Below are 13,051 nucleotides of genomic sequence, written 5' to 3'. Positions count from 1 at the left end.
AGCCATTCCTCTCACTCTGCCATGACATGGTAACTTTTCTCCCCACAGCCTTGCTCTAGGCATCTCTCCCTGCTCAGACAACAGCTTTCTTAACTTCTTTTTTTTTAACATATATTTTAATTTACTTGTCAGAGAGAGAGAGAGAGTGAGAGTGCGCACAAGCAGGGGCAGTGGAAGGGAGAGGGACAAGTCGGCTCCCCACTGAGCAAAGAGCCCATTAGGGAACTCCATCCCAGGACCCTGGGACCATGACCTGAGCCAAAGGCAGACGCTTAAACGACTGAGCCACCCAGACATCCCACTTTCTTTTTTTTTTTTCTTAAGATTTTATTTATTTATTTGATAGAGAAAAATCACAAGTAGACAGAAAGGCAAGCAGAGAGAGAGAGAGAGAGAGAGAGAGAGAGAGAGAGAAGCAGGCTCCCCGCTGAGCAGAGAGCCCGATGCGGGACTCGATCCCAGGACCCTGAGATCACGACCTGAGCTGAAGGCAGCGGCTTAACCCACTGAGCCACCCAGGCGCCCCAGACATCCCACTTTCTTAACTTTCATTTATTTTCTGAAATGTTGTAGCAGTACGGCATTTGTGTGGACCATTTTCATTTAACTTTGTTATCTAGGCTGTCTTTTCCCAGCTATTTTGATTTTCTTAAAGCTGAGGAAACAGACCTTAGAAAATAACTCTAGGTGCTATTCAGTGTACTGACAGCAATAAAAGTATCAATTACCTGCAAAGTTAATGGATTTTTATTGTGACCCATAACACTCTTGAGGTCAGCTGACAGTGCTGTCTCTGGGTCATATGCAACAGAGAAGCAGTTTCATGGGAAATTCTGTGCATTAGTGCACAGTCATTCCAAGTTATCACAAATATTTTTCAGATGCTCTGAACAAAACAAAATCATTCTCGTTTCCTCAAATCTTGAAATAACTGCAAGAATATCTAGCATTTCTGCTGTTTGCTTCTTACATTCCATACACATGAGTAGGCTACACTTGAGGGTCAACTTCCTTTTGTCTCTCCGGCTGAGCAGCCTTTTGTCCCCATGATTCCATTTACACCGCTCTTGTAAAGACAGTTAATGACTTCCACATCGCCTCCCTTTTCTGTCCTTTTACTACCCAGTTCCTCAGTGGCTATCCAAATCTCTGACCATTCCTTGCTTCTTTGATATAATGCCCTCTCCTGGCTTTCAGGACAAAACATTCTCCTGGATTTCCACTTTCTACCCTGGCTGCTGATTCCCGGTCTTCTTTCCTAGAACTCTGTGACTCCCCGTTTCAACCGGTTTCTCTCCAGACAAAGAAGGTTGGAAGCTGTAGAGCTGCTTGTATTGTAGCGTCTCCTGACACCCAACCTTGCAGACTGATTGTAAAGATACCTATTTTCTCATTTAGCCCTGCCTCCCTGCTGTTCTGTGGTGAAAACTGGGGCCATGGACACTCCTGACTTCTGCACATGTATCCCCCCCCCCCACTGTTCCAAGCACAGATTCCCCACAGTGAGTCCGTGCTCTGTGGGCTCCACTGACCTGTCCCCCACCTGAAGCTAAAGGCATCCTCTTCAGGGGCTTTCCCTACTTGACAGCCCCTGCTCAATTATTGTGGTTTAGATACACAGATATTTCTACATTTGTTAAAGACAACACCTACATTATCTTCCTGGTGTTTGAGGGAGAATCTTGTGAGAAAAGAAAATGGTGAAACTCCTTAACTCCACCATCTTTATTAAGGTCATCTCAAGAAAACTAGAGGTGTTAAAAAGAGATAGGAGAAGAAAGAAAGAAAAGAAAAGAAAAGAAAAGAAAAGAAAAGAAAAGAAAAGAAAAGAAGAAAGAAAGAAAGAAAGGAAGGAAGAAAGAAAGAGGAGAGAAGAAAAAAGAAGAGATGAGATAGGAGAATAGCCCTAGAGACTCTTCTAATGGTTCTTTCATTAGATTCTTTGCCAAGCATCTCCACCAAAGGATGTTTAAGACTGACATTTACACAGCTTTGATCCTGTGGCTCTCCAGAGGTGCATGAACTCCAAACTCTAAAGTTTACAGTCCCTGCAACCCCACTTTGCCTTTTTGGGGCCTCCCCAGCATCAGTACTCCACTATAGCCCCTGTTGCCTTGTGCAGGGTCAGCTAAATTCCCCAGGGAGAAAAAAAAAAATAAGCAAGCAAGCAAACAAACAAACAAAAAACAATGGATGTCCTTGGAAAATAGATTAATTTTTATTAAATGAATTACTAAAATTTAAATTCACCATGCCTCCCAGACATAGACTTCCATTGTGCCAAGAGTTTCAAAACCTTATAAACTTTTTCATATACTTCTTCAGTCTAAAGGGTATCACTGTAAATGGTAACTGGTATTATAATTAGGCAGGTGTCGACAAACTTTTTTCTTAAAGGGCCAGAGAGTAAATATTTTAGGCTTCTGGGCAATATCTTATGTCTATTACAATGACTCAACTCCAAAGGCAGCCATAAGCAAAAGGAGAGAGAGTGGGTGAGGCTGTGTTCCATTAAAATGGATTTACAAAAATAGTTGTCTAGCCTAAGGACCGTGGTTTGCCAGAAAATCCATGAACACTGGTCTTATTCTTGTTTTATAAAGTAAAGATCCTGCAATGTAGTAAGATTTGACACAGGCAGTCTGATGATGTAGTCTAGCGTGGGGGTTAAGAACATGAACACAGAGACAGTCTTGAGTCAAACCTCTGCTCTAGTTTATAAGCTGCATGATTTAAGTTATTTCACCTAAATTCCTCTCCCTTCACTTCTAATACAAAATAACAGTCATACCTAGCTCAACCTAACATGTGTTGTATAACCCTCCAGCAGAACCCCTCTACCCCATTAACACTTCTGCAGCAAGATGCACAGATATTCACACGAAGCAGTATGAATGAACATACAAAAATTGAGAATGGTTATGGTTATGGTCAGGTAATGCCAATGAATGAATGAAAGCCTTTTGTTTTCAGTTTTTAAATTTCAGAATTATGTATTTAGGATCTTTAAACTTGTGTTTATCGGTTATATCTTCTTATTTTAAAACTCATTGTGGGTTTTTTTTTAAAAGACTTATTTGTTGGAGAGAGAGAGAGTACACACATGGCCAAGCAGGGAGAGGGGCACAGGGAGAGCAAATCCTGAAGCAGATTCCCCACTGAGCACGGAGCCTGATGCAGGGCTCCATCCCAGGACCTGAGATCATGATATGAACCAAAACCAAGAGTTGGCCACCTAACAGACTGAGCTACCCAGGTACCCCTAAGTTCATTGTTTATGCCCTTTCATTGTCAGTCTATTGGAATCTTGATGTTTTTCTTCCTGATTTAATTGTATTGCTAAAGAGAAGTCAATTTTAATGTAACCCAATCTGCCCACATTTACTTCTGTGATTTGTGCTAACTCACAGTAAAGATGCAATCAGGAATTACTGAGCAAAGGAATGAGTTTTTCTTTTCCTCCACAGCTCTGTGAATCCTAGTCTCTCCCTGGCTGGAAGATTTCTTTCAGGGAAGAAACAAAATGAGAGACACCTTCCAGAGGTGGCCAAAAAGAGCACATGACAGGAAGTGATATTTCAGACTATTTTACCATGGAATCCTAGCGGTCTGGCTTTTCCTTACCCTTTTGACTTCCTGAAGGGTGGTATGTAGCTATTTCCCTTCATTTCCTGGAGAGTCAGAAAGTTAAGCCCTCCTACCTCTCAAGTTAAAAGACACCATTAGTAGTTTTTTGGCAGATAATGACTTTGGCTCTGCATTTAATGGATCTTCATGAAATTTTTTTTAAAAAAGATAATATTGGAGGAGAAAGAGATTACCTCCTCAGAAAACATGAAGAAAAACAGAAGGATTTCTACAGAGAGAAAAGAGTTAAGTGAATCAAGCATATTGCCAGAGCAGGTCCTGGTAGCCTGGGGGACTCGAGCAAAGTTGCCCAAGAAGGGAAAAGGCCTGCTGCCTAGAATACACCAAGCAGACTAAGCAAAGGGCCACTGGCCTGGCTCCAGGGCCCATGGGCTAGTGGGAGCACAGCCATCCACCCAAGCCCCCAGTCTCTGGAGTAAGAACTTCTCTGTCTCAGTATCTAGTATCTGACAAGATCTTCTCTGTCTCAGGGCCTATGCCAGGTGATCCTTCCAACAGCAGGAAGAAAGGTTTTCACATTCTCAGTGTCCTGCAGGAGTGATACCCATCATCGTCACAAGGCTTTGTTAGGTCCTTAACGATTACCCATGTGGACACATATGTCTCTAGGTATGTGAGATAGTTGGGAGTCTTGAAGGAGCAGAGGTGGAGGAGTCCCTTATATGCATACTTCTGGGGCTGAGCTGAACTCTGAAGCAGTGTCACCCTTAACACAGATAAGTCATCCTCAGAAAGAGCTCAAGCTGCCCGTGTCTTCTGGGCAGTGGAATTTTTATGCAAATGGTATATACATAAAGACTTCTCATTCCCCAAAACTTGACTAGTGTTAAATAAATCTCAACTAAGTGGGGTGCCTGGGTGGCTCAGTGGGTTAAGCCTCTGCCTTTGGCTCAGGTCATGATTTCAGGGTCCTGGGATCGAGCCCCACATCGGGCTCTCTGCTCAGTGGGGAGCCTGCTTCCCCCTCTCTCTCTGTCTACTTGTGATTTCTGTCAAATAAATAAATAAAAATTTCTTAAAAATCTCAACTAAGTTTATTTTTAGTATTTTTAAATTTTTCCAAATTTTATGCATAAAGTAAAACTAATAACCTTGGGTGCATCATGCTATTTCAGAGCTCATAATTCAAACCCATATCAAATTTATCAGTTCCCGGTGAAGGTGAAATCATGCTGGAAAGAATTGGTGGCCCAGTGGAGAGGAGCACCATAGCTTTAAAGACCAGCCATCCGCTGACAACTAATGCTTTTGGATCTCCAGCCAGCCCTGTCCTCTCAACGCTGGCCTCCTAGATGCAATGCTTTATCCTACAGGATGGCTAAGGGCATTTCAATGGCAACATGTCCTGAGTTAGCTCCTATCCTCCCCTTCTAAACCAGCTTCTCTCCCTCTAAGTAGCAACTCCATTCCCAGGGAGTCATTTTCCACTGCCCTTTTTCTCTCAGAGCCCACATGCAGTTATTCAGGAGACCTGATGTGCTCTACCTTCTCACTGTGTCCCATCACTGCCTGCGTGACCTCTTGCCTGCTCCTCCTGCTTCATGCTCTGTCCTCATAGACTCAGAGGGATCCTGTGCCCACAAAGGGCAGACCACGCTGTCCCAGGCCCAAAGCCTCCAGTGGTTTTCTCAGTCAGAAAAAGTCAAATCCTTGGAACGGTTCTTGGGCCTTCTGTAATTCCCCCCTCCCTGACACACATGCGCCCTGCCAACCTCCTCGTTTCCCACCTCCCCTACTCACTACCTACTATTCCTCTGCTCCAGCCTCCAGGCCTTTCTGCTGTACCCAGGCTCCTCCCTCTGCCTGGACACTCCACCTCTAATAGGTATGTGGTTCCCTCCCTCACCTCCTCTGGGGACTGGTTTAAAAGTGAAGTCCCAAGCACCCCATTGAAAATTGTAATCTCCCTTCTTCCTTCCTAAACCCCCCATATCCCTCCTCTATGTTTCATTTCCTTCAATACTAGTTGCCTCTTCCAACACACCAGGTAATCTATCTGCTCATTAAAAAAACAAAAAAGGCTGTCCCCATACTATAATTCAAGCTCCACAGGGGCAGGGATTTTTGTCTGTTGTTACTGCTTTATCCCTCACACCTAGAACACTGCTGACATGTAACAGTCCCTCAGTAATAATTCTTGAATGAGGGACTGAATCACATAATTAACTTACAGCACCTCTGAAAATAAGAGGTAGGCCCATCACAATATACATATATCATGAGAACCATCAAAAATAATTTGATTTTTATGGAAGTGCTTGTCAAAAAAACCATTAAGAAAATCTACTTAAAAGTTATTCTCGGTCAATAATTACCTCAGTAAATGACAAGTTTATGAAGTAATATAATGGAAAATAGGTTAAAAAAAGTTCCCTTCCACTGACAATAAAAGAAATGCAATAATAATAGTAATAACAATAACAACAACAACAGAAGGAGGAGGAAGAGGGAAAGGTGGAGGAGGGGTAAAATTCAACACTGGCAAGGTGTGCAAGAAGAACTTCCAAGAAACACTCGTATGAAAATGGTTGTTTCAAGTTTTCTAGAAAATTCCTTGGCCTTAAAAGAAGGTTTGGATATGTTTTTATCCAATCATTACACTTCAAATGACCGAGCCCAAGAAAACAATAGGAAAGAAGACAAGTATATACAAAGACTCAAATCACAAAACTACTGAAAATAATGCAGAGTAAGCAGAACTCAAGTGCCAGTAATTGGGCAATGACTCAATCAATTTGGACACTATTCCCCAACTTCTCCCATTCTTCCCATTCCTCAAACAGGCTGCCCCTGCCTCCATCCCATCTATGTAATTCTTCTGGCTGTGATTTCTTAAAATACTGTGCTTCTTGCTTTCATATTTATAATTATATATCTATTTTTTTGGCATTTTTGGTCTATTTTATCAATTAGACTATAAAACACATAAAAGCAGGGCTTCTCTGGTTTGTTCACTGCTGGAATGAACTTAATTTATCATTTCTGGCCCATCATAAGCACCCCAAATTTGTTGAATAAATGAACACAACAGAATATTATGCTGCCATTTAGTATTTTTGGAATACTGATGACCTAGGAAATGTCTACAATGTATTAATAGAAAAAAATACAAAATTCACATTCAGCATTATTTTAACTATAGAAAAATGCACAGAAAACAATCACACTGGAAGGAAAAACTCTGTAATAATAACTCTGGCTGGGTGCTAAAAATATGTTAAGTATGATTACTAACATTGCCATATTTTTCTATCTTCAAAGTGTTTTACATTGGGGATGTATTAGGTCTATAATAATACCTAAAGCCTAGAGGGAACCTCAGGAGAAGAAGACTGGAGACAGGCAACAAGTCAGTGCAGAGAGACTCAGGAGGGACAATGGCCAGCCATGGTGGGCGGAGCAGGAAGACAGGGCTGGGAGAGGCAGCAGAGCCTTTCTGTAAGTAATTAAGGAGCAGTCCAGATTTGTGAACAGATGAAGGGTGATAGGGTCAGTGCCGGGCTGTAGGAAGATCTCTCTGGCAAACTACAGCCCCCTCTCTGTTTCTGTGAATTAAGTTGTATTGAAACCCAGCTACACGCATTCGCTGATGTGCTATCTGTGGCTGTTTTTGTGTCCGGTAGTCACAACATTGACCATTATAGCCCAGAAAGCCTAAAATATTTACCATCTGACCCCTTACAGACAAGCTCCGCTGGCCCCTGGCCTACAGGCTGTATCAGAGAAAAAAGAAACCGCAGGAGGTGAGGAGGTGGTTGCAAAGGCCACCTTTTTTTTTTTTTTAATATATATATTTTATTTATTTATTTGACAGACAGAGATCACAAGTAGGTAGAGAAGCAGACAGAGCAAGAGATGGGGAAGCAGGCTCCCTGCTCAGCAGGGAGCCTGATGTGGGGCTCAATCCCAGGACCCTGAGATCATGACCTGAGCTGAAGGTGGAAGCTTAATCCACTGAGCCACCCAGGCGTCCCCACAAAGGCCTCCTTTTTAAAGGCGATGTGGAGGATGACTGGTGCAGATGGACGAGTCTTGACAAGGTATCTGCATCAAGAGGCAGATGGAAGAGCAGAAAAGGGCTCGTCTCAGAAGGTGAGAGAGATTCGTAGATCAGATAGCTCCTGCCCTTTTAGAGAGTTACTATTTACAACTGCAGCTGGGAAAAGCAGTAACGCCTGGTTCACTTACCTGCAGAATCGGGGCTGTAGAGGCTGGCCGCTGCCGCGATGGGTCCCGGTGGGTGGATGGCACTCGCTGAGGACCTCTGACTCGCAATCAGGATCCTGCTTTTTGCAGATGGTAAACGGGACATTGCGCCCAATCCCAACTGGGGCTTAAGGAGCATGGCTGACCGATAGAAAGTTGGCGGAACTTCATAATGAGTATAGGAAGGAGAGCAAAATTCTTCTTTTCCGGGCCGTTCTGAAACCTATGATAAATGAGCAGAAACTTAATCAGAGAAATTCCCATCCCAGGATGAGTATGGAACACGGTCCGGGGACCAAGGCGCCAGCAGTGGCCACTCCACACCGCTGAGTTGCTCTGCCACTGATGACTTACCTTCTCTGGGCTCCGGGGTCTTCAGCTCTAAGTTAACAATACAACCGGATGACCTCGCAGCTCTCTTCCCATTCTAAAGCATTATGAATCCACATTTCACTGGGAAAACAACTCACTGTACACGATTTTTAAATCTGATTGCTACAAAATCATTGCGGTTTGGCCAAGTAGTCAGTCTATAAATACATAATTTCAGTGAAGCAAGGAAATAGTTCAGCCAATGTCCATAGATTATGAAAGTCTAAGGAGCAAGGGCACAATATTTACAGTAACCTACTCTTAAGAAAAGTAGCTGAAACTTACCAATTTCTGTTAGGTTTTTACCAGGCTATTTAGGAAATAAAATATGCATTGTGAATGTGCGAGAAAAGGCTGCTTAGAAGAATAAAGCAGTTGATGGAAAAATGTGTTTTCAGGCCTCTACAATTTGTTTACTAATTAAAAACGAGGGACTGTTAATCACCTCATCTGTCCTCCCTAGGAAGGTGGGGTGTCCACAAATGTTTGATAAGTTTCACTACAGTGGAAGTCCCAGGACAGAATCTTGTTGACTGCTAGAATGGTGCCTAGTACGTGAAGTTAATAAATACTTATTCAACAAAGGAATCATGTTTCCATTCTTACCTAAATTTATAATGCAACAATCCCATTACATTTCCCTATAGTTAACAGTCTGGGCTAGAACACAACCTATATGCCTTTTATATGTATGTAATTCTGTATTAACAAAGACTGTTCATATTATCAGTCTTTCTTCATATTAAAAATGAAAAAAAATGAGGCAACTAAATAATTTTTATTTCCTTTAAGTTTAAAAAAATATAGTGCCAGAGGCTATGAACGAAAAGATAAATCTATGAATTCTGCTCTATATCATAATACATTTCATGTGTCAAACGTTTATCCATTCAGGAACCACAAGCATTTAACAATATTCTTTAATAGGGGCTATAAAGCTTTGATCTAAGCTGCTGAAGAGAAAAACTCCTAATTTGATACTCTTTTAATGTTGAAACAGATACAAAGTTTTTCCCTAAAGCCGGCATTATTGAAACAAAAGATTAGACCTTTAAAGTTATCATAATCACAGTGTAACCCATGCATGATTGCTCTAGTAGGTAGGCTGAATTCAGGCCACAGCAAATTATATTCCTGTGAAAGACATTCTATTTCTGCTCTCTGGTAAGACTTTCACCATTCCCTGCTTACCCTCTTACTATCAACCTTTGGCTTTTCTATTGTACTTTGTTCCTCTAATTTTTTTTGTTGTAGTTTCTAAAATTCTGGTGCCACTGCTCATTGCTTCTAGTACATTCTCTCAGGAAGAAAGGATCTCTATCCCACAGCTGTCAGGTTCCCAGGACTGCAATGTGCTGATGTCAGTAATTATTCAGTTCTTGGAAACTGGGGAGTAAAAAAACCATCATGCTGTGTCACTCAAAATGACCTTAATGATTTCAGCCACTTCATTGCCTGTCACTTTGCTGGGTAGTTTGTCTCTGATGAGATGTAACAAGTTCTTCATGAAGGTGAAAAGTGTGCCTAATTTGTGTGTTTTTGACAAGACAAGGAAATCTACCAAAAACTTCACACTCATTTCTTTCATCTTTATTGACAGAATATAACAGGTGTCACAGCATACCTATGAATACATAGCGCTTCACCCCAAATGATTTTTTTCCCTCCTTCTCTAATGGAGTATTTTTAGAGAAATAATTTTGAAAGCAAGCTAAAAGATCCTTGTAATTTCAAACTCCTAAAATCAATCAAGGTATACAAACAAGTTCTTAGCAGAACCAAGAACTTAGTTATTAGGTAGATTGAGTTCTTAGTAGATTGTCCTAGGTCATATGTGTCCTGTCCTGCTTTCAGTGTGTTCGGCTGGACTGGGCAGACACACGGTAAATGAGAAGGCTTATTTGAGAAGCCACAGAGAACCCATTGGGAGAGCTACTGGGAGAGAATTTGTGACAATCTGGCTAGGTCACGGTACGCAGATATTTGGTCAAAGATTATTCTAGGGCGCCTGGGTGGCTCAGTGGGTTAAGCCACTGCCTTCGGCTCAGGTCATGATCTCAGGGTCCTGGGATTGAGCCCCGCATCAGGCTCTCTACTCAGCAGGGAGCCTGTTTCCTCCTCTCTCTCTCTCTGCCTGCCTCTCTGCCTACTTGTGATGTCTCTCTGTCAAATAAGTAAATAAAACCTTTAGAAAAAAAGATTATTCTAGATGTTTATGTTTTAAAGAAGAGATGAGCATTTATTTTTTTATATATTTTTTAAAAGATTTATTTATTTATTTGACAGGGAGAGAGAGAGATCATAAGCAGGCAGAGAGGCAGCCGGAGAGAGGGGGAAGCAGGCTCCCTGCTGAGCAAACAGCCCAATGTGGGGCTCAATCTCGCGATCCTGGAATTATGACCCGAGCTGAAGGCAGAGGCTTAACCCACTGAGCCACCCAGTTGCCCCAAGATGAGCATTTAAATCAGCAAGCCTTGAATAAATCCAGTTATTCTTCATTATGTGGGTGGGTCTCACCTAATCAGCTGAATGCCTTAATGGAAAAAGACGGACCTCCCTTAAAGAAGACAGAAATCTGCCAGCAGGTGGCCTTTGAACTTGAACTGCACCTCTTCCCTACCCACCCTGCATACTTTGGACTGGCCAGCCTCCACAACTGCACAGGTCAATTCCTGGATAGATACTTACATGATACATACATATGTCCCTCTATTATGGGAGTAGGAAAGGAGATCAGCCCAATCAGACATCTGTATGTTGCAAGTAAATGACCTCACCTCTGTCCTCTCACCCCTTCCCCCCTCTTCCTTACACCAAAAATGCAAAGGGATTATTGAAGGCATCAGTAGGAAAAAATGCCCCAGAGACTTCAGGATAGGTGCAAGCAGAAAACAGTCTAAACCAGGAAGACACCTCGCCTTCCCTGAGACACATATTTTATCATCCTGCCATGAGCAGATCCAAGACAATCTTCAAACCCACTTCTGGAAGCTCTAAATGCCTGTATTATTCCTGTCGATGAAGAAAGGACACCCTCTCTTAGAAGAGCCTTTCCTGGGGCACCTGGGTGGTTCAGTGGGTTAAAGCCTCTGCCTTCGGTTCAGATCATGATCCCAGGGTCCTGGGATCAAGCCCCGCATCGGGCTCTCTGCTCATTGGGAAGCCTGCTTCCTCCTCTCTCTCTCTGCCTGCCTCTCTGCCTACTTATGATCTGTCTGTCAAATAAATAAATAGCAATCTTAAAAAACAACAACAACAAAGCAATAAAAAAAGAAGAGCCTTTCCTCTGATTTCTTCATTTCTACTAATGCTAACCAGCAAGAATCTGTCAATAATGATGAAAGAGTCTGGAGCCGGTTTGGGTCTGTACTGTTAAGACTTTCTCATTTATTAAAAAGATACATGATTTCTACAATTAAAAAATACTTTCGTTGCAACTAATTAGAAATGTGTTCTTTCCCGTGAGACTGGGTGAAGCCATCCTGTGGTAAGATGGGGTTCACTGGCAGGGAGGGTGGCTTTGGAACCTCCCTGCATCAAGCCTGAACACAGGAAGAGGACCCACTGGGTTTCCTCAAGTTACAGCTCTAGGAGCAACGGCCAAGGGCCAGTCTATTGATTGAAAGAGGATTATGACAGAAATTAGGTGGATAAGGTTTTAGAAATTTGAGAAAGACTCACATTAACCAAGCTCAGAGACTGATGTATAAGAGCAGATGGAAATCTGTCCACTGCTGGTGAAAGACCATGGCCTAGGGCCAAACTCTTTACGTCCTTTGGCAAGAACATCCTCTCGCTACAGACCTCAGACCTCTGTGTGAGAAGTGCACCTAAAACAGGATAGCACACAGTCCTGAACAGCAAAATGAGCCCTTGCTGCAAAGACTGGACCCCTAGTCTCTCTAACTGGCATTCCCTCTGCAGAGATGTGTGGAGGGAAGCCTCTCCAGCAGGCCCAGAGTCAGAAGACAGTGAGTGAGCTGTGCGATTCAGAGCTAGCAGCCTGCCCCAGAGCAGAACAGACGGTCAGCTGCTGGGACACCTGGTCAGTGCTAGCCTTGGTCAAGATCAGCTGCTTTAGAATAGATTCACCTCTTTTGTTGTGCCAGAGCTGACAACTTCCACTCTGAGCTGTACATTTATAAATATGTCAATATACTCAGTCAACCTGAGGTCTAATTTTGGATTGAGACTTTCTATTTCTAAGAAGCTCTGATCAACTTTTGTTTGGACCCAACATACATGAGTTCATAATTCAGCCATTATTCAACATTTTCTGACCACATCATTATGTCAAGCAGTGTTCTAAATTCTGGGGATCCAGCAGAGAACAACAACAAAAAACCAAAATAAAACAAACAAAAAACCCCAGAAAGACATCCCTCTTCTCATGGATTTTACATTCTAGCTGATGCAGCAAAACCAGGAAAAGTATATATGCCTGATGGAGATAAGCACTAAGAAGAAACTAAACCAGAGAAAGGCATCTCAGGGAAGGCAAGGTGTCTCTCCAAGGAAGTGATATTTGAACAGAGAGAAAAAGTAAAGGAGTCAGCCACTGGGATGTCTGGAAGTAAAACTCCAGGCAGAGGGAGGTGCAAAGACCCCGAGGCACCAGAGGAAGAGAGGGTGAGCGGAGGAAGGAGAAGAGGTTGGGGAGGTTAGGAGACAGACTGAGTCCATCCTAAAAGCGGAGCCAGCCTACATACTTAAGCCTGTGTTCTGAGCTGGCCTGGGCAGACCTGAAGGATGTTAGGGAGAGAAGTGATCTGACCCAGCTTTTACCTGATCACTCTGGCTACCATGAGGAGATTGGTTCAGGAGG

The 13,051-nt window shown here is 42.7% G+C and overlaps 1 protein-coding gene across 3 annotated transcripts in view; it reads right to left on the bottom strand.

The window, feature by feature from the left end:
* MTUS2 (microtubule associated scaffold protein 2) overlaps positions 1-13,051 on the bottom strand; it is a 574,434-nt gene that overhangs the window by 364,803 nt on the left and 196,580 nt on the right. For all 3 annotated transcript variants that reach the window (XM_082700956.1, XM_082700954.1, XM_082700955.1), the window contains exon 4: positions 7,837-8,077. In XM_082700956.1, the coding sequence (XP_082557082.1) occupies positions 7,837-8,077 (241 nt within the window). The remainder of the gene's footprint in view (positions 1-7,836; positions 8,078-13,051) is intronic.

This window comes from Mustela nivalis, assembly GCF_964662115.1.
Source record: "Mustela nivalis genome assembly, chromosome: 15".
In the NCBI taxonomy this organism is placed as follows: Eukaryota; Metazoa; Chordata; class Mammalia; order Carnivora; family Mustelidae; genus Mustela; species Mustela nivalis.
This window is presented reverse-complemented; position numbering and strand designations above follow the sequence as displayed.